Source organism: Macaca thibetana, chromosome 11, assembly GCF_024542745.1.
Source record: "Macaca thibetana thibetana isolate TM-01 chromosome 11, ASM2454274v1, whole genome shotgun sequence".
Taxonomy (NCBI): Eukaryota; Metazoa; Chordata; class Mammalia; order Primates; family Cercopithecidae; genus Macaca; species Macaca thibetana.
The window spans coordinates 112,934,677-112,953,317 of record NC_065588.1 but is presented as its reverse complement, the minus strand read 5'-3'; the positions used below and the strand labels follow the sequence as shown (position 1 = coordinate 112,953,317).

General features: G+C 45.6%; 1 protein-coding gene across 3 annotated transcripts in view; it reads left to right on the top strand.

Annotated features, from left to right (window-relative positions):
* SPRING1 (SREBF pathway regulator in golgi 1) overlaps nt 1-9,000 on the top strand; it is a 465,726-nt gene extending 456,726 nt beyond the window's left edge. The window contains exons 4-6 of one of the 3 annotated variants that reach the window (XM_050748180.1): nt 1,829-1,980; nt 2,404-2,517; nt 4,387-9,000. In XM_050748180.1, coding sequence (XP_050604137.1) covers nt 1,829-1,980; nt 2,404-2,517; nt 4,387-4,470 — 350 coding nt within the window. In that variant the 3' untranslated portion in view covers nt 4,471-9,000. The other 2 variants (XM_050748179.1, XM_050748181.1) reach the window with 2 other exon arrangements.
* The last annotated feature ends 9,641 nt before the right edge of the window (nt 9,001-18,641 follow it).

Below are 18,641 nucleotides of genomic sequence, written 5' to 3'. Positions count from 1 at the left end.
ATGAGCTTGCTTTCAGCAAGCTTTAGAAAGAGCTGCATTTCGGCCGGGCGCGGTGGCTCAAGCCTGTAATCCCAGCACTTTGGGAGGCCGAGGCGGGCGGATCACAAGGTCAGGAGATCGAGACCACGGTGAAACCCCGTCTCTACTAAAAATACAAAAAATTAGCCGGGCGCGGTTGTGGGCGCCTGTAGTCCCAGCTACTCGGGAGGCTGAGGCAGGAGAATGGCGTGAACCCGGGAGGCGGAGCTTGCAGTGAGCCAAGATCGCGCCACTGCACTCCAGCCTGGGCGACAGAGCGAGACTCCGTCTCAAAAAAAAAAAAAAAAAAAAAAAAAAAAAAAAAAGAAAGAGCTGCATTTCAAGGCCGAATACTATAAGTTGGCAGTGGGGGGAAAAAAGGATGCCTGAGATGCTTACACTTACAAGATGAAAAGTAAAGGGCAGAAAGAGAATTTCAACTGGCAGAGTTTAAGTCACATTATATAGAGTTGCTGTATGTTTATTATTTTGAGCAGAATTTTGAGGAAAATGCTAACTAACTTATTTACATTTTGTGTTGGTTTCTAGTCCCTGTAAAGAAAATGAGTAGAAATAGGAAGAATCCCAAGAAACATTTACTATAGCGTTAGAATCATCCTCTCTTAATTTAGAAGACAGAATAACATAAACAACAACTACAACAAAAGGCACCGATTCCCAAGTATGTGGAACCTGGTTCTCTATAGGCCTCATTTGCTCAAGTCTTAAGTGAGGGCCCTTTTAGTTTCTTCATTACCATTGTTCTACTGGTGCCTCCTGTTTTTGAACAGACTTTGTTTTCTAAAGTAGTTTCTGAAAACAACCTTATATATACTTCAGCAAGTCTCCTTCTCTGAGGATGAAGAAGCTGGGCATTTGCAATGCAGCGATGCGGGGAGCAGCTGCTCTGCACCTGTGGGCCTGAACGTGCACCTGGGAGCTCATGTGTGCACCGGGGAGTTTCCTCAGGGCCATTGGTGGCCCTTATGGACTTATCCTTACATTTTTCTGTCCCATTCCCAGAAGGATGTAGAGAAATCTCTGTTTAGCAGCTCTGAACAATACATTAGCTTTTGTAAGGAGATTTTTTTTTTCTCTAAAGTTGGGCATGAATGGGCTGGGTTGGAGGGGGCATGTGTATATAGATGATGGGATTTATAAAAAGTTGAAGGAGGGGATTAGGAGGCTTTTTTCTTTCTTGAGTATTAGGCAACTGCATTCCCGAAGGCCGAGGGGTGATTGAGTCCCTGGCGTGTACACGTACAAATCAGTTTATAAGAGTTAGATGTGAATATTTCTATTTTTATAATCCTCCAAATTACTCAGTAAGCAGTGAGCGTCTGAAAGATATTTGTAAAGAGTGCTTTGTTTGTTCAATCTAGAAGGATCTCACTTTTGTGAATCAGTGCCTTGGTTTTTTTTCTGTTTTGAACTTTTTGTTTAGAAAAGAATGACATTTTTCTTCATGCACAGATGAGATGTTGGCTTGCATAGGTTAGAACAGGAGAATGTAGCTATAGCTTGACCTGGTGATGAAATCAAACATGTGCCAGCAGACTAAACAGTAGGTGTAGGTAGGTTCCGACGTGTAGCCTGGCGATAACAGGAGAGTGCCTGCTTCCTGTCAATGACTGCATGGGGAAAGCAAGTCCAACTCACATTATGTCCAGTTTCCAGCTCTTCGGTGCTTGGGATGATGCCCCAGACTCCAGCTTCTGTCTCTATACTTTCACTGCTGCTTCATGGTCATCCCTGGTAAGGAGGTGGCAAGGCTGCTGGTTTTATGCTAAGGTTGGTCTCTGACTTTCAGGCTACGTTTGTGAGAGGAAGGATTTGCTGGTAAATGGCTGCTGTAACGTCAACGTCCCTAGCACGAAGCAGTACTGCTGTGATGGCTGCTGGCCCAACGGCTGCTGCAGCGCCTATGAGTACTGTGTCTCCTGCTGCCTGCAGCCCAACAAGGTATGGGGAGTCGCTCCTGGTTCTGCGACTCCGGTTTTCTTTTGGCCTTTGTTTTATGATGAGCATTAGACTCTTGATGTGAGGCTCTTCTGAAAATAAAACTCAGGAAGTTTGTAGGTGTCAGAAATTGCTGCACAGTAGCTTTTATCTAACGTGAAAGGAGGTGGTTCCCAGTTGCTTGAATGGTTCTTTTGCAGAATGGACCATTGTATTGCTAATCACATATCTAATGAATAAGATACCCAGGGTGCTTTGGCATGCACGTGTATGCATGTGTGTGTCCCTTCCCCTCCCTTCTTTTCTCCTTCTCTTTACCCCCTCCCCATCCCTGTATCAGCATTCTCTTAGTTTAGGAGAGATAGGCAAGGTCACCTTCTGCTGGCTTAGGTAATTTATTACAGGCACTAACTTTTGTTTCCATAGCAACTTCTCCTGGAGCGCTTCCTCAACCGGGCAGCTGTGGCATTCCAGAACCTCTTCATGGCAGTCGAAGATCACTTTGAGTTGTGCCTGGCCAAATGCAGGACCTCATCCCAGGTCAGAAGCTGTGATGTCTCTAGCTGTGGGATGGCAGCTGATCGGTTAGAAGGAAACTAGAAAATACACACTGAGATCCTTTTGGTGGGGTGGTAATGGAGAAGAGAAGAGACTCAAATGAAGCTATGTCACGCTTTGTTTGGTGTGATGATGGTATTTAAAATGTCAATGTGAGATTTATACAAGTTAGGGGAGGTGAAGCATTTTTATTAAATCAAGGTCTAATTAACTTGCATCTCTTCTATGTGGTTGGTACATTTGCTCCTTAAGTGGAAGCTTAAAATTATTTTTAAGTCTGGTGGCGTCCTAATAGTCCAGCTCCTAAGAGAAGGTCCTCCTCTCGTCTTTGAAATATGACTAAGGCTTTCCAGTAACCACTTGTTTAGAGTAAGTAGCAATTTGTTCTGGGATGGAGTCGTTGTTTATTTTAGGATTCAAGGGGATGAGGCAGGTGAATGTTTAAAAATACATGAATAAATCTGTAGGCTGTCAGGCTCTCAATACATATTAGCGTGCCGTCATTAAATGCTTCGCTCTTTGGGCATTAAATATTATTGCACCTGCTGCCGAAAGCGTTTGAAAGTCTTTTGCCTTTTCATCACTGTCTCCTCGGCTCTCAGCTATTGTGGTTGGGCAGTTGTCGTAGCTCTCTTTGTAAAATCACCAGACATGTTTATTATACAAGCACACTTCTTCTGGCTTCTATTCATGGTGTCTCTAAGATTTTACTGGCTTCGTCTGAGATAACGGACTCATTTGTCATTCTCCAAAGCTCTTGTACCCTTTGCCAGATTTCTGTAGTCCACCTTTTGATTTTATGCCCCTTCTCATGTCTCTGGTTTGTTCTGCGAGCATTCAGTATCATTGGGTAAATGTTTCAGGGATTATAATGAGCATTTGAAAACATTAAGAAATTCCTGATGGTCTTGTTTTGCTTGAAGAGCTTTCCACTTGAATGAGCTTTAAAGGAAATGAGGAGGAAGGCTGAACACATGACTCATTTTGATTCAGATTCTCTCTCATTCTGAGAAACGCTAGAAAAGGCGAAGTATTTTCTTTCCTTCACTGATAAAACCCAGGAATTATTTCTAGTCTTCAGTGAAGCTACTATACTTTTGGACTTGGTCTTTTTACCATAAAAAGATTTCCCAATTGCCATTTGATTTGTTTTGATAAAAGTATCCCGAGAAAGAGAAGATTTGGTTATATGTCTGTTAAATTGGATGAATATTTACAAGTTTGTTGCTTAGCATTGGTCTTGGACTAATTAATGAATTCTAGACTAGCCAAAAACTCAAGTTGCTTGTATGAAAACAAATTGCTGAAAAATTAGCCATCAGGAATGATTGTCTGCTTTAAATCACACTTCCAATTTGCTTAGCCAAATGAGGCTTGCATGGTATTGTAGGAATTGGCTCATGCACCAAATTTTTAGGTACATAAACTTCATGAAAGCGATTTAAAGTGCATCTCCTTAGTGTCTCCGCAGCGTGCCTTACCGGGAACTGAATGAAGCACAGGATCAGGTGCAGAACGCCCATCGGATCTTAGACTATTCCCAGTAATTGGAGAAAAAGTAGTTGTCTTGAGTCACCAGGTCACAGCGAAGTTACTCACTGGTGTACACAAAAAGAAACAGTGCCACAGTGATGTTATGTCCGTGTTCATGCTCTGCGCTGGCGTTCTGGGCTGAGCATTCTTGTTTGTTCCAGAAAGTGCCTTGGAGCCTTTAGTGACATTTGGAGATGGACTCGGCCAGCCTCCTGCAGGGAGAGTCTGACAGTCCCGATCCACTCTCACTCTTCCTAGAGGGAGGTGTGTGAAGCTGTGCTCACTCTCACCGCGCTCTTATCTTCCTTTTGCCAACAGAGCGTGCAGCATGAGAACACCTACCGGGACCCTATAGCAAAGTATTGCTATGGAGAAAGCCCGCCCGAGCTCTTCCCCGCATGAGGGGCGCGTCGGACTTGCTCCAGCCTGGGTGGACGGGCGCGGCGGACTTGCTCCAGCCTGGGTGAGGAGGCCCTGCCGAAGAACTCGCCTCCTGGGGCCCAGCTTCAGCCATCGGGCCAGGCTGCGGGAAGAAGACAAAGGCAGCGTGAGGAAACCTTGGCTTTGACCACTTCTCGTGTTGTCATCGTTGGCTTTGCTCACCGCCCGGGCTTACCAGATGGAACTCTTCTGTAAAGCAGCTTGGACCCTCCAGCCAGTCCCATTCGGGAAAGAGGAAACCGGAGGCCGGGCTCGCGGTTTTGCTGGAGTTCTTGGATGACTCAGCCCTGGGACCTGCACAGGGACCTGTGACTTGTGTTCGTCGGGGGCCGGTGTCACTTTCCGTTTTGATCCAGGCCCTTTCACTGTAAAATTATTTATTGGATTCCTTTAGAGTAATGGGAAAATTCTAATGTTTTATGTGGGAAAATGCCTTGCCATTCTAGTTGAATATGTTTAAGGAAATTGTTTTTGTTGTTGTTCTGTGTTCTCGAGTTTCAGGAGTTAAATCATTCTTCCTCCCAGATAAAACATTTTCTCTTTTAGGACGTGGATATTCTCTCTAGGCAGTTATTTTTGTTTGTATTTCGACAGTATCAAGCATAGGCCCTGAACATGACCTGTTAGCCATATCCTGACGTGTAAAATTATCTGAAAACTCAGACACTCTTCCATTCTAATCTAATTGTAAAATTTCTAGCAGTGGGCGCTGTGTGCCTGCCCTCAGGTTCTTTTCCAGTGGCAGTTGAATGTGCTCATATACCCTATGGAGAGCACTGTTTTAGCAGAAATCTAATTTCTCTTCCTGGAGGAATTTGTTCTCATTTCTTTTGCCACTTAAAATTAACTGTGGGCTACTCAGCCAGGGTTCAGTGGGAGCCTCAGGAAGGTCAGAGGCAACCTCCTCCCCTGTTCTGTCAATAGAAACCCAGTGTTGAGGCAATTCCTAAACACGTACCTTGCAGCTTGCTGTATGTGTTTATTCTTTATTGCCTTCAGCTTTGGGGATGTAACAGGCACAAATGTTTGGTTTCCCTATGATTTATAAAGAAGAAGAAGAAGCCCAACTTCCTCTCAGAGCACTGCGAGAAGAGTCTTCCACCTGCCCTCAGTGGGAGATGAGAATGGTCTTTATGACTCAGAGAATGCCACACATGTAGGTTGCTGGTGTGTCCTGAATCCACAGGCATGAAACACTCCCCATTTTTCCTACTGTAACGCAGACTCTGCGGCTCAGGGTCTAGAATATGTGATCGTAAGATGAAGACATGCCCTTTGAATAGTACTGCTCTTTGGTTTCAGGAGTCACATGAACACACAACTCTCCCATATTCCTTCACGAACCTCAGGATTGAGCAAGGTCTTTGTCATTTTTTTGGTTCATATTATTGACCTGGGAGCAAGGTGCTAGTTCTATGGTCAGTATTCAACGTTTTTTTCAGTGGAGCTTTTTCTTTGGGCCATGTTTGCCTTCCAGTACATTCCTGCAGTGTGTAGTGGCGTTCTTCCTTAACTTCCTCCTGTTACCTCTTATACTCATCTCCCAAAGTTATTTGCCTCCCTTAAGTAAGTTTTCCTAGAGGGTAAGCTGGTCAGGCAATTTTAAAAATATTAGATCCCAAGAAATCTATTCCGTTGGCATTGGACTTACCCGATTCCATGTGTTTGCAGCAGGACTACATCGAACTCTGATGTGACGGATCGTGGCATGTCTGCATGTCTCATCCATCTATTGTTTTTGCTAACTCAGTTTGGAATTTCAGTGTCGGTCTTCCCCCGGTTGACATTGGTATCCGCCTCTCCTTTGAGCTTATTTTAACTCTTGAGCAACATAACGTACGTAGATTTAATGTGAACAGTTTATACCAAAGGGCAGTCTGTGCCTATTTACGGATCCTCTCTGACTTTGTACTTGAAGAGCGCATTTTACATTTCCAGTGCTTTCACAAACAGGAACTCCAACCTTACAATGGAGACTTAAGCTTGCTTGTATTTCCACTTTGTGGATGAGGAAATACGAGAGGTGGAGTGACTTCCTGGGTCCCCACTGAGATTTAGTGACCGATGCCAAACAAGAACTCCATCTCTGACTCTAGATCTAGTCCTCTTCTCAGTCTCTTGCCAGCTCCAGCCCTGACACGGTGGGCGTCTCCCCTGAGAGCAGATACATTTCAATTGTCCAGGCCAAAAGGGGGCAAGGCGGCCTAAACACCCAAATTAGGTGGAGGATCCAAAGGTCATTTTCATGTGGCTGTGGGATATGTTTTTTGTACTTCAGTCAGCTAGGGGTGTGTTCACGGTTTTTGGAAATTCACAGTGCTTGAGCCTCCATAATGAAGCCGGGCTGCAGAGCACCTGGCACGGGCTCCAGGCTCCCAGCTCCCAGCCTAGGACCCCTGCCTGCCCTCCACTCTGGTTTGTTTGTGGTTCCCTCGACCGAGGGTTTCTAGAATCAGGGACTTTGTCTAAGTTTTGTTTGCCTGGAGCCCAACAAAGCGTGTGGTACACGTTGGGAGTTTAGAAGATCACAAAAGGGATGAAAACACCTTCAGAAAAAACTTTATTGGTGGGGCGCGGTGGCTCACGCCTGTAAATCCCAGCACTTCGGGAGGCCAAGGCGGGTGGATCACCTGAAAGCAGGAGTTCAGACCAGCCTGACTGACACGGTGAAATCCCGTCTCTACTAAAATTACAAAAATTAGCCGGGTATGGGGGCATGCACCTGTAGTCATGAAACTATCTCAAAAAAAAGAAAAAAATGTTATTAATAAGTGAGTGTTTTAGGCTCAAGGGAATTGAGTCATACAGCACATCTCCCCCAGTTCTGCATCTTATTTGCTGCGCTTGCTGAAGTTGTAAAGATTGGTCCTAACAGGGAAAGAAACATACAAGAGACTCTGAAAAGGGCTCTGAGACAGGCAAGGACAAAGGAGGGAGGGAAACACCTTCCGCAGGGCCTGGGACCTGCCAGTGCTAGAGCTGTTTTTTAGTTTGTTTGTTTTGAGATGGAGTCTCGCTGTGTCACTCAGGCTGGAGTGCAATGGCGTGATCTCGGCTCACTACAACCTCCGCCTCCTGGGTTCAAGCAATTCTCCTGCCTCACCCTCCTGAGTAGCTGGGATCGCAGACATGCACCACCACACCCAGCTAAGTTTTTGTATTTTTAGTAGACGGGGTTTCACCATGTTAGCCAGGCTGGTCACAGACTCCTGACCTCAGATGATCTGCCCGCCTCAGCCTCCCAAAGTGCTGGGATTACAGGTGTGAGCCAGTGCGCCCGCCTGGATCTGCTATTGATGGGTGAGCTCCACAGCTTTTGCAGAAGCAGAAGATAGGACTTGAGAGCAGTGCTGTCACCTCTCAGCATGTCCCCAAGCCCAACTGGGGCCTCCTGGAGATGCCTCAGCTGGCGTTGGCCCCAAGGGAATCGTGGGGAACAGTTGCACAATTTGCAAGTTTCTGAGTGCAGCTTCTCCCATCCTTGGGATCTGCAGATAAATTGTAAATGTAGCAAGGTACTGCTTATTGGATGTACTTTTCACGGGTAGGACAGAATTCTTTTGGGACTCTAGAGTTGGGAACTACCACTTCTTACTAGCGGCATGGCCTGAGGCAGTCTTCCTCCTCTGCGTCTCAGGCCCTTCATCTGTGAAATGGGGTCATAGCATCTGTCTCTCAGGGTCGCTGTGAAGTGTCGGTGTGAGCAAGGCCTGAAGCTTGGCAAAAAGTCAATGTCTGCAAGTCAATGGGGAGCAATGTCAGGGACAGTAAGGGGTCGGCTCAGATGGGGTGGGTGGGCTCCTGGGGTTAGGGTAGGAATTACAGAGCTTTTGTTACTATTGTTACTATTTTTTAAAAGAACTCGTGCTAAAGATACGATATTTCAGATAATTCAGAAGCACGTAAGGATGAAACTTGGGATAACCTAAAATCCCACAACCTAGAGATACGCACCACCCATTTTTGTCTTCCCCCATTTTCTAGGCAAAAATGAAAGCACTTTGTCCTCTTGAAAAACAATTCTCAAATGAATATCCTATGTTACATAGAGGCCTATGTAATGCATTTGTGTGGCCACATGGTGTCAATTTCATGGATATACAATAATATTAATTCCCTGCTGAGGACATTAACTGGTTTCTAAGGCTGCTTGTTGTTTTTGCTACTACAAATAATGCATTGATGATAAATACTTTTACATACATGGTTGTGTGTTTATCTGAACTATTTTCACCAATATATTCACCTAGTGTGTATGGGAGTGTCCATTTTTGTCATACCCCTGATAACCCTGTGATAACATTTTTAAACATTTTGCTAATGGATCTCAATGTTCTTGTTTGAATGTATTTAATTTCTAGTAGAATGAGCCCCATTCCTTGTTTTGATTGGCTATGTATCATGTACATATGGTGAAAAGCCTATTCGTGACTTAGCCAATGTTGTTTCTTTTTCTCACTGATTACAACAGTACATTTTTAAATGAAAGCAGCCTTTGTCCCCTTCTCTTGTTTTTCAGCCCTGTGTTAGAAACAAGTAAGCTCACATATTCACAAACCAACTTTTCCAGTTCACCTAGGGCAGTGGGGCTCAACCAGGGGCCATTTTACTCCCCAGGGAACACTTGGCAACGTCTGGAGACATTTTTGTCACAGCTGGGGAGGAGGGCAGTACTGTGGGCACTGGTGGAGGGAGGCCAGGGATGGTGCCCAACATCGTGCAGTGCCTGGGACAGCCCCCACCACACAGAATTACCTGGATGGAAGTGTGAGCCGCCCTGCTCTGGGGTCACATCTCCCCCTTAGGTTGAACAGAGGAGCTCCTGGTAGCTGAGTGCTGACTTCATTATTTCCCTGCCCTTGCCTTCTGCTGTGCTGAAGTGCTGCTGATTAAATTACCCTGAAATCCCCCCAGGACACGTTACTTCCTCACATGTCTCTACCAGCCCGGCGCAGCCTCAAGGAATGGCATTATTACTTTGCCACTGTGTCCTCACCGCACTCTTGGACTCCACCAAATGCAGACACCTTCCTGTCTGCAGAAGGATCTGGAGGAGTAGGAACACCTCCCCTCCACGACAGATTGGCTCTCCCCAGCACCTCGCCAGCAGTTCTTTGAATGGAGTGGCTTTGGAGGTGGGGGTTGGGGAAGAAATGTGGGCCTGTCATCACAGGTTCTGTTTAGAAAACTAGTCATTCTACTAAAAAGGTATCATGTAAGTAAATAGGAGCAATAAAAACAAAGATAGTGGGACTCTGAGAGGCTTTCTCCACCTCTGGCCGGTTAGTCTATTGTTTGTTGAGGAAGGCTCTTCCAGCGTGTGACCTTTTGCGTGTTATCACAGCGTGAGTACAGTTTTGTGTACAGGCAACCCTGCTTTCAGCATGTATCTGCGACATGCCTTATCTGGTCTGCTGTCACAGAGCAAAGTGGAGCAAGCGGTCGCCGTCGGTCTGCACCTGAGCTAGGAGCCGAGTGGTGACGTGCATACGGGCTGACTGCGTCTCCGCAGAACCTCTTCAGTGACCTTCCTGTGTACGACTCAATTAGTCCCAGATGTTGGAGTTGAACCGCTGGACTGTGTGTAAAATGAAAGTGCAGCCTTTAGTATTGTAGTAAAGAAAATGACTTGCCAGTTACACCCATGAGCAAAGCAGTTAATTATTCGAATCTTTTACCACGAGTCCAGGTTTATTTTTTCTCAGGACTATACACTCTATGAGACCAGAAGGACCAAGACATATCACTCTCAGAAATGTGGTGTTTATCAGCACTGCCAGAGTTTTTGGTAGGGTAGTTTATTCTTGGAATTTTTAAATTCATACTTTTTTTAATGCAACATGGGGTAGGTAAGCTTCTGATCACTGTACACCCAGTGTATCCCAAAATCGAAAGTGGTGTTGGCAGCTGGGTGTGGTGGCTCACACGTGTAATCCCAGCACTTCGGGAGGCCAAGGTGGGAGGATTGCTTGAGCCCAGAATTTGAGACCAGCCCGAGCAACATGGGGAGACCCTGTCTGTACAAATAAATAAATAAAGTAGCCAGTCACGGTAGTGCATGCCTGTAGTCCCAGCTACTCAGGAGGCTGAGGCGGGAGGATGGCTTGAGCCCAAGAGGTTGAGGCTGCAGTGAGCCGTGATTGCACCAGTGCACTCCAACCTGGGCCACGGAGTGAGATCCTGTCTGGGGAGGGGAAAAAAGTGTTGGCTAAATGAGAGATCACCATTATCAGTAATTTAAGATTCCAGACTCTGTTGGTCACATCTCACTATTCTTAAGGAAGAGAGAACGAGAGCGAGAGAGAGTATTGTCCTGTCCTATGGGGATTGGGGCATTGTATTAAGTTGTACTGGGGGATGTCAAGATAGAAATGTTGAGTAAGTTACTACCTGAATAAATATTTGACCAGTTGATGCTAATTTGAATAGTAAATGTGATGACATATATTCTCGGGGATGTTTCCCATACATTGGCTCTGTGTGTGCACACGTGCACGCGTGTGTGCGTGTGTGTGCAACAAAAGCAGTATGAAGTATGTAATATCCTAATTTTATTGACAAGAGCACTGACCTTAATGACCTTGAGTAAATTACCCTCTCCGGCTTTGGTTTCCTCATTTGTCAATTAAGGGTGATTGCTAGCGTATCTTGCAGATCCAAATTCCAATTTTTGTGACAAGCCAAAAGTCCCCCTGGCTGTGAAAGCAAGACCAGACAGAGCCCATGTCTCCCAGCGGCTGGGACCCAGGCTTTTGATTTTCACAGGGCAAATGTAGCCCAGCCATCTGGAGCCCGTTTTTCTCCGAACCAGGGCTTCCTTCCTCCTCCTCTCTTGCAGATTTTAACTGGGGCTCACCATTTTCTGCCTCTTCCTCCTCCAGTTTTAAAGAGACACCATATCCTTCTCTGCTGGGACCAACTTCCCATGTACTGCTGCCCTGCACCTGTGAAAACAGCTGCTGTGTTTTCTGTCATAAAAATAGCTGCCTTTTGGCAGAGAAGCACACAACGGTACTACTACGTTTCTGAGCCTTAATGCAGTGCTAAATTATTTAGGTGTGCTTAACCTGAGATACACAGAGCGTCTTGGAACTCCTAAGCAGGGCTTCTACAGGCATTGCTCAGTAAAAGGCTTTCCTTTCTCTGCTTTTGTGATTACCAGGCAGAAACCTTAAAAGGTATGAACTTACAAAGAAATTAAATTGTGCCAAATTAGATTCCCAGCCCCTAGAGATAACCACTAATTAAAGTTCTGCTGGAGCGTTTTGCCTGTACTTTGTATATAAACGTGGATTTTGTATTTGTATGTAAATAAAGGTAGGACCCTGCTGTCCATATTATTTTAAAATAATTAGCTCCTGTTAGATTGATTTAATCCAATGATAGCGAATTCATTTGCAGAGCAGGCAAGCGCGCTTTCCACTTCTATCATCGTGCCTGGAAGATTGAAGCCCGGTTAGAGGTTAAAATCCTCTCATAATTGCACAGGAGTTTAGCTTTGCCTGCTTTTTCCTTGTCTGATTTTATGCAGTGGGGAAAGAAGTCTTTTTGTTCTGCACAAATAAATTATACGCATTTGCCGCGGCCGGAGTTGACCTGCATTAGGGATGCTGAAGAAACCTGTCGCAGCAGGGCATCTCTTGGCATGACTCCGACTTTCCTGAGAGAGCAGAGAGACAGATCGGGAAAACGGCCCTCCAGATCTCCTGAGCCTGTCATTTATTTTAGTGAACTGCTAAATGCAGAAATGTGAAACATAAAAAGGCTGGGGAAGGATCTGTGGACCATCTCACTGGCTACCTGGTGTTGTAAGATTATTTGAGCTCGAGGTGGTCCACATTTCCCCCAGCACCGGCTCCGCCCTGGCAAGCTGCTGGTCTACATGGTGGTTTTCGAGGGTACAAAGGACTTCAGTTTTTAAAGATGTTCCTAAATGCTCCGTGGCATCTGCAGCAGGATGTCTGGAGCTGGAATCCACTGTGCTCTCTTCCCTAGGCACGCACTGGACTCAGTTTCTCCTGGGAGGTTTCCATCTGGGCAGCACTTCAGGGCGTGCTCCTCGAGCTCCGTCCGTGGCATCCATACCTGCCTGGGCTGTGCCTGCAGCCTGCTAAATGCCAACCTGGAAGCCTGAGACAGATAGGCTTGGAGCAGCTTAGCAGCCGGCTGGGCTAATTTATTTGACACAAATCAGCTCATTGACCTGATTTAGCATGGGGAGGAACTACAGAGCCGAGTCAGCTGTGATCATAAAGCCCTTTCTTCTCACTGCAGCCCTTTCAGACCTCGAAGGATGGCAGTGTAGTCAAATGACACTTGCGGGTACGATTTCAAGGGAAGGAGAAGAAGATGGAGAGATGGAAAGTGGAGAGCAAGGCGGTGCGGGTGGCACAGATACCGACAATTGCTTTCTGTGCCACTTGGTGGCACCAATGCCATAGGTTTTCTGTCCTCAATGTGATCCTTGTCTAGAGATTATGGGCCCCGTGCCTGCGTGGAGCTCTCGCTCCTGAAAACAATGAAGCTGTTTCTATAGATGAGAACCATCTGGTGGTGATGACAAATCAGGACTCTTTCCTGGGTCCTGGCAATTTTGTGAACAGGGACTCAGGAAAGTAGCCCTTGCAGAAGAGGGAACTGGGCATGCTTCTGGTGCAGAGAAGACCCAAGTCTTAAATAAATACCCACAGCTACCCCCTTCTTCCTCCTGAACCCTCCGCCAACACAAAAAGTGGAACAGGCCTCTTAACCATTCATACCCAGACAAAGAAAAACATTTATGAAGCACTCGCCATGTGCCACTCTGCACGTGCAGCGTCCCATCCCCATCTTCTGAGACCGGCATTCTTCTGTGTGTGTGTGTGTGTGTGTGTGTGTGTGAGAGAGAGAGAGAGAGAGAGAGAGTGAGAGAGAGAGAGAGAGAGAGAGAATCTCACTCTGTTACCCAGCCTGAGTGCAGTGGTGCGATCTTGGTTCACTGCAGTCTCAACCTCCCAGGCTCAAGTGATCCTCCCACCTCAGCCTCCTGAGTAGCTGGGACTACAGGCACACATCATTACACCCAGCTATTTTAAAAAAATTTTTAGTAGAGATGGGGGTCTCGATATGTTGCTAAGATGGGGGTCTCGATATGTTGCTCAGGCTGGTCTCGAACTCCTGGGCTCAAGTGATCTGCCTGCCTCAGCCTCCCAAAATGGTGGGATTATTATAGGCATGAGCCACTGCACCCAGCCAGGTGCTCCTTTTTTTTTTTTTCCTCTTGGAATGGAGTCCTGTCACCCAGGATGGAGTGCAGTGGCACGATCTCCACTCACTGCACCCTCTGCCTCCCGGGTTCAAGCAATTCTCCTGTTTCAGCCTCCCAAGTAGCTGGGACTACAGGTGCACGCCACTATGCCTGGCTAATTTAGTAGAGATGGGGTTTCATCATGTTGGCCAGGCTGGTCTCGAAGTCCTGACCTCAGGTGATCTGCCCACCTTGGCCTCCCGAAGTGCTGGGATTACAGGTGTGAACCACCGTGCCCGGCCAGGAGTTCTTTTTCATCATTTTATAGAGGAAGTCTCAGATGCTCAGGTTAATTTTAGCACAAGTTTACACCATGACATGGAGGAGCCACCTGCAAGCTCCAATCTGAGTGCAAGCAGGGCCGGGGCAGCGTGTTGCCTTGGCACGTTTTGATCACCCGTTGTCGTTTCCTATGGGCAGGGGCTGTGCCTCTGTGTGTCTCTTATTTCTGGGCCCCCTGGCCTGTCTGTGAAAGGATGTAAACAGGATAAAGCATGGGGTCCTTCCAGTCCTGGTATTCTAGGATTGTAGTTGGTGGCTTCCAGGACCTGGAAGGTGTTGCTTGAAACCAGTGCTGTTTAACCAGTGAGAGATTTTACACCACCCACTTCAAGCAACGTTTGAAGACATTTTGTTGTTGTTTTTGTTTCTTTCTTTGTTTTTTTCTTTCTTCGTTTCTTTTCTTTTTTTTTTTAAACAAAGTTTTGCTTTGTGGCCCAGGCTGGAGTGCAGTGGCACAATCGCCGTTCACTGCAGCCTCGAACTCCTGGGCTCAAGTGATCCTCCCATGTTAGCCACCTGAGTAGCTGGGACTACAGGCATGAGCCACCATGCCTGACTAATATTTATTTATTTATTTATTTTTGGAGATGGGGTCTTGCTATGTTGCCCAGGCTGGTCTCCAATCCCTGATCTCACGTGATCTTCCTGCCTCAGCCTCCCAAGTAGCTGGGACTACAGGCCCATGCCACCACACCTGGCAAAAACCCATGCTGTTTAACCAGAGGGAGATTTTGTCCCCAGGGATATTTGGCAATGTTTGAAGACATTTTTGATTGTCAAAAAGTTTATGTGCAGGGGTGCTACTGGCATCTGGTGGGTACAGGCCGAGGATGTTGTTCAACATCCCACAGCACCCGGGACAGCCGGCCCACAACAAAGAACTCACTGGCCCAAGTGTCAGAAGTGCTAGGGCTGAGAAACCCTGGGTTAAACTTTGTGACCCCTTGCATGGCAAGGATGCGGAATTCTGAGCCCTGAGCATTTATGCGGCATGTATTTAAAGGGTGCTTATTGTTCGCCCGGCTCTGTGTAGGTACTTGGGGAGTAGACAGTACTGGAAGATGCTTCATCCCTTCCGGAGTTTAAAATTGAGTTGCTCCAAGCCTCTGGTTCTGGACACATAGTGCCTGAGCACCCTTAGATGTTGATGCTACCATCCCTCTTAGGATAAAATACCACTTTGGACTTCCAAAGAAAATGTTTTATCCTCAACAGCGTAACCACTATTTATTTGTTCCTACCTCATGCATAGAGCTACACTGATTGTAGCTTGTTTCTTTTCAAAAAGAAGTTGAGGAAATGCCACACATTAGACTCAAGGAAGAAATTTAGAATCAGACGTGCAACTGTAAGCCAGCAACACAGTTGATGCAAGTAAGCTTCCTGGCAGCAAAGGCAAAAAGGGAAGTAATCTCGCATGATAATATAAAGCATTGAAGGGACTGTATTACTGTCTCCTCAAAGGGTACAAAGTCTTGAATAAAAATTTAATGTAGGCTTCACACAGAAGATACTGCTTAGTATTTGGTAATGCGTACTATGTTCACTGAGCATATCAAAGGCAGGCATTTCTGGGTTTTGGATGGAATGATAAATTAGGAATGATATCTGTCGTCAGATGTCTGTTGGAGGTGATAAGCAATTATGCCACTACCCGTTATATAGGGTTATAAATGTGAGGATAAAAGGAGTGTTACTATGTGAGTGAGGCAGGCAGAGAAGCCTTACAGAATAAAACAATGTTTTTATTTTTATCTTTTTTTTTTTTTTTTTTTTTTTTTGAGACAGAGTCTTGCTCTGTCACTCAGGCTGGAGTGCACTGGTGTGATCACGGTTCGCTGCAGCCTCAACCTCCCAGGCTCAAGCGATCCTCCCAGCTCAGCCTCCGGAGTGTCTGGGACTACAGGTGCACATCACTATGCCTGGCTAATTTTTTGTATTTTTGTAGAGATGGGGTTTTACCATGTTGCTCAAACTGGTCTTGAACTCCTGGACTCAAGCAATCCGCCCACCTTGGCCTCCCAAAGTGTTGGGGTTACAGATACATTTTAAAATACACATATATATTTTTCTAATTGTAAATTAATACATTGCATTATAGAAAATTAGAGCAATACAAATATGAAGGAGAAAATAAAAGCTCCATAGCCTTTCTACCTGTAGGCAACCACTGTTACCCTTTGATGTGTATCTATTTTCATGCACACATGTGCTTATATATTCATATATTTAATAGAAACAAAAATTGGGATCCCATTATATTTTACCATGTTGTAACCAAATATCTCTTAAATGGGGCTTTGAAGGATGAGTTGGAGAGAAAGTGAGTTGCACACCATTGTGGACTTGGACAGCCAGAGTCAATTTCCACCAAGCATGCATGGATCATGGAGGGGGTGAAATCCCACATTTCATTCTGCATCTCCAGGGGCCATCATTCACAGGGAGCTATGGAACCCAGCAGCCCCGGGGCTCCATTCTCTCTCTCTCTTTCTCTTTTTCACCTAACAATGTAGTGGGAATGGTTTTCCATGTTAAATAGTCTAGCATTTGATTTTTTTGTAACAGCTTTATTGAGAGATAATTTACTTACCTTATAATTCACCCGTTTGAAGTGTATGAGTCAATGACTTTATTCACAGAGTTGTGCAACCGTTACCACTATCAATTTTATTGATTGATTGATTGATTGATTGAGATGGAGTTTCACTCTTGTCAGCCAGGCTGGATTGCAGTGGCACAATCTCGGCTCACTACAACCTCCGCCTCCTGGGTTTGGGTGATTCTCCTGCCTCAGCCTCCCGAGTAGCTGGGACTACAAGCACATGCCACCACGCCTGGCTGATTTTCGTATTTATAGTGGAGACAGGGTCTTTTTAGTAGAGTCTTTTGTGTCTGGCTTCCTTCACTTAAAATGATGTTTTCAAGGTTCAATCATGTTGTAGCATGGACCAGTACTCCATTCCTTTGTATGACTGAATAGTGTATTCCATTGTGTGGCTATACCACATTTGTTAAAATATTCATCTGTTGACGGACATCTGGGTTGTTTCTGCTTTTGGCTGTCATGCATAATGAGTTTTTTCTTTTTCTTTTTCTTTTTTTTTTTGAGACAGAGTCTTGCTCTGTGGCCCAGGCTAGAGTGCAGTGGCGCAATCTTGGCTCACTGCAACCTCTGCCTCCTGGGTTCAAGTGATCTCTTGACTCAGCCTCCCAAAGAGCTGGGATTACAGGCATGTGCCACCATGCCTGGCTAATTTTTGTACTTTTTTAGTAAAGACAGGGTTTCGCCATGTTGGCCAGGCTGGTCTTGAACTCCTGACCTCAAGTGATCTGCCCGCCTTGGCCTCCCAAAGTGCTAGAATTACAAGCATGAGCCACTGCACCAACCAATAATGCTGCTTTAAAATTCATGTCCAAGTTTTTCGTGGACATATGTTTTCAGTTTTCTTGGGCATATGAAAGAGTGGAATTGCTGGGTCAAATTCGATCAGTGTTTCCCCTTTTGAGGAACTACTAGACTGTTTGCCAAAGCAGCTATACCATTTTGCATTTCCACCCACAGTGTACAAGGATTCCAATTCCTCATCACATCCGTGCCAACACTTGTCATTGTCTGCTTTTTAAAATTATAGCCATCCTGGTGGATGTGAAGTGGGGTCTGTCGCAGGATGGTTTTGACTTGCACATCTCTGATGGCTGATGATGTTGAACATCTTTTCGTGTGCTTATTGGCCATTTGTGTATCTTCTCTGGAGAGGGATGTATCCAAATCCTTTGCCCATTTTAAAATTAGCTTTTATGTCTTTTCATTTTTGAGTTGTTAGAATCCTTTATATATTCTAGATCAGATTTGCAAATATTTTCTCCCTTTCTGTGGTTTGTTTTTTCACTTTTTTGATGGTGTTCTTAGAAGCACAGAAGTTTAATTTTGAAGTTCAATTCGTCTAATTTTTCTTTTTTTTTTTCTTTTTTTGAGACAGAGTCTCACTCTGTCGCCCAGGCTGGAGTGCAGTGGTGTGGTCTCAGCTCACTGCAACCTCCACCTCTCAGGTTCAAGAGATTCTCCTGCCTCAGCCTCCCAAGTAGCTGGGATTACAGGTGTGCAGCACCACGCCCGGATAATTTTTGTATTTTTAGTAAAGATGGGGTTTTGCCATGTTGGCCAGACTGGTCTTGAACTCCTGGTCTCAAGTGATTCACCTGCCTTGGCTTCTCAAAGTGCTGGGATTACAGGCGGGAGACACCGAGCCCAGCTGAATTTGTCTAATTTCTCTTTTGTTGATTGTGCTTTTGGTGTCATATCTAATACCACTTGGGGTTTTTTGTTTGTTTGTTTTTGAGATGGAGTCTCACTTTTTCACCCAGGCTGGAGTGCAGTGTCATGATCTCGGCTCACTGCAACCTCCGCCTCCCGGGTTCAAGCAAGTCTCCTGCCTCAGCCTCCTGAGTAGCCGGGATTACAGGCGCATGCCACCACGCCCGGCTAATTTTCGTATTTTTAGTAAAGATGGGGTTTTGCCTTGTTGACCAGGCTGGTTTCGAACTGGCCTCAAGTGATCTG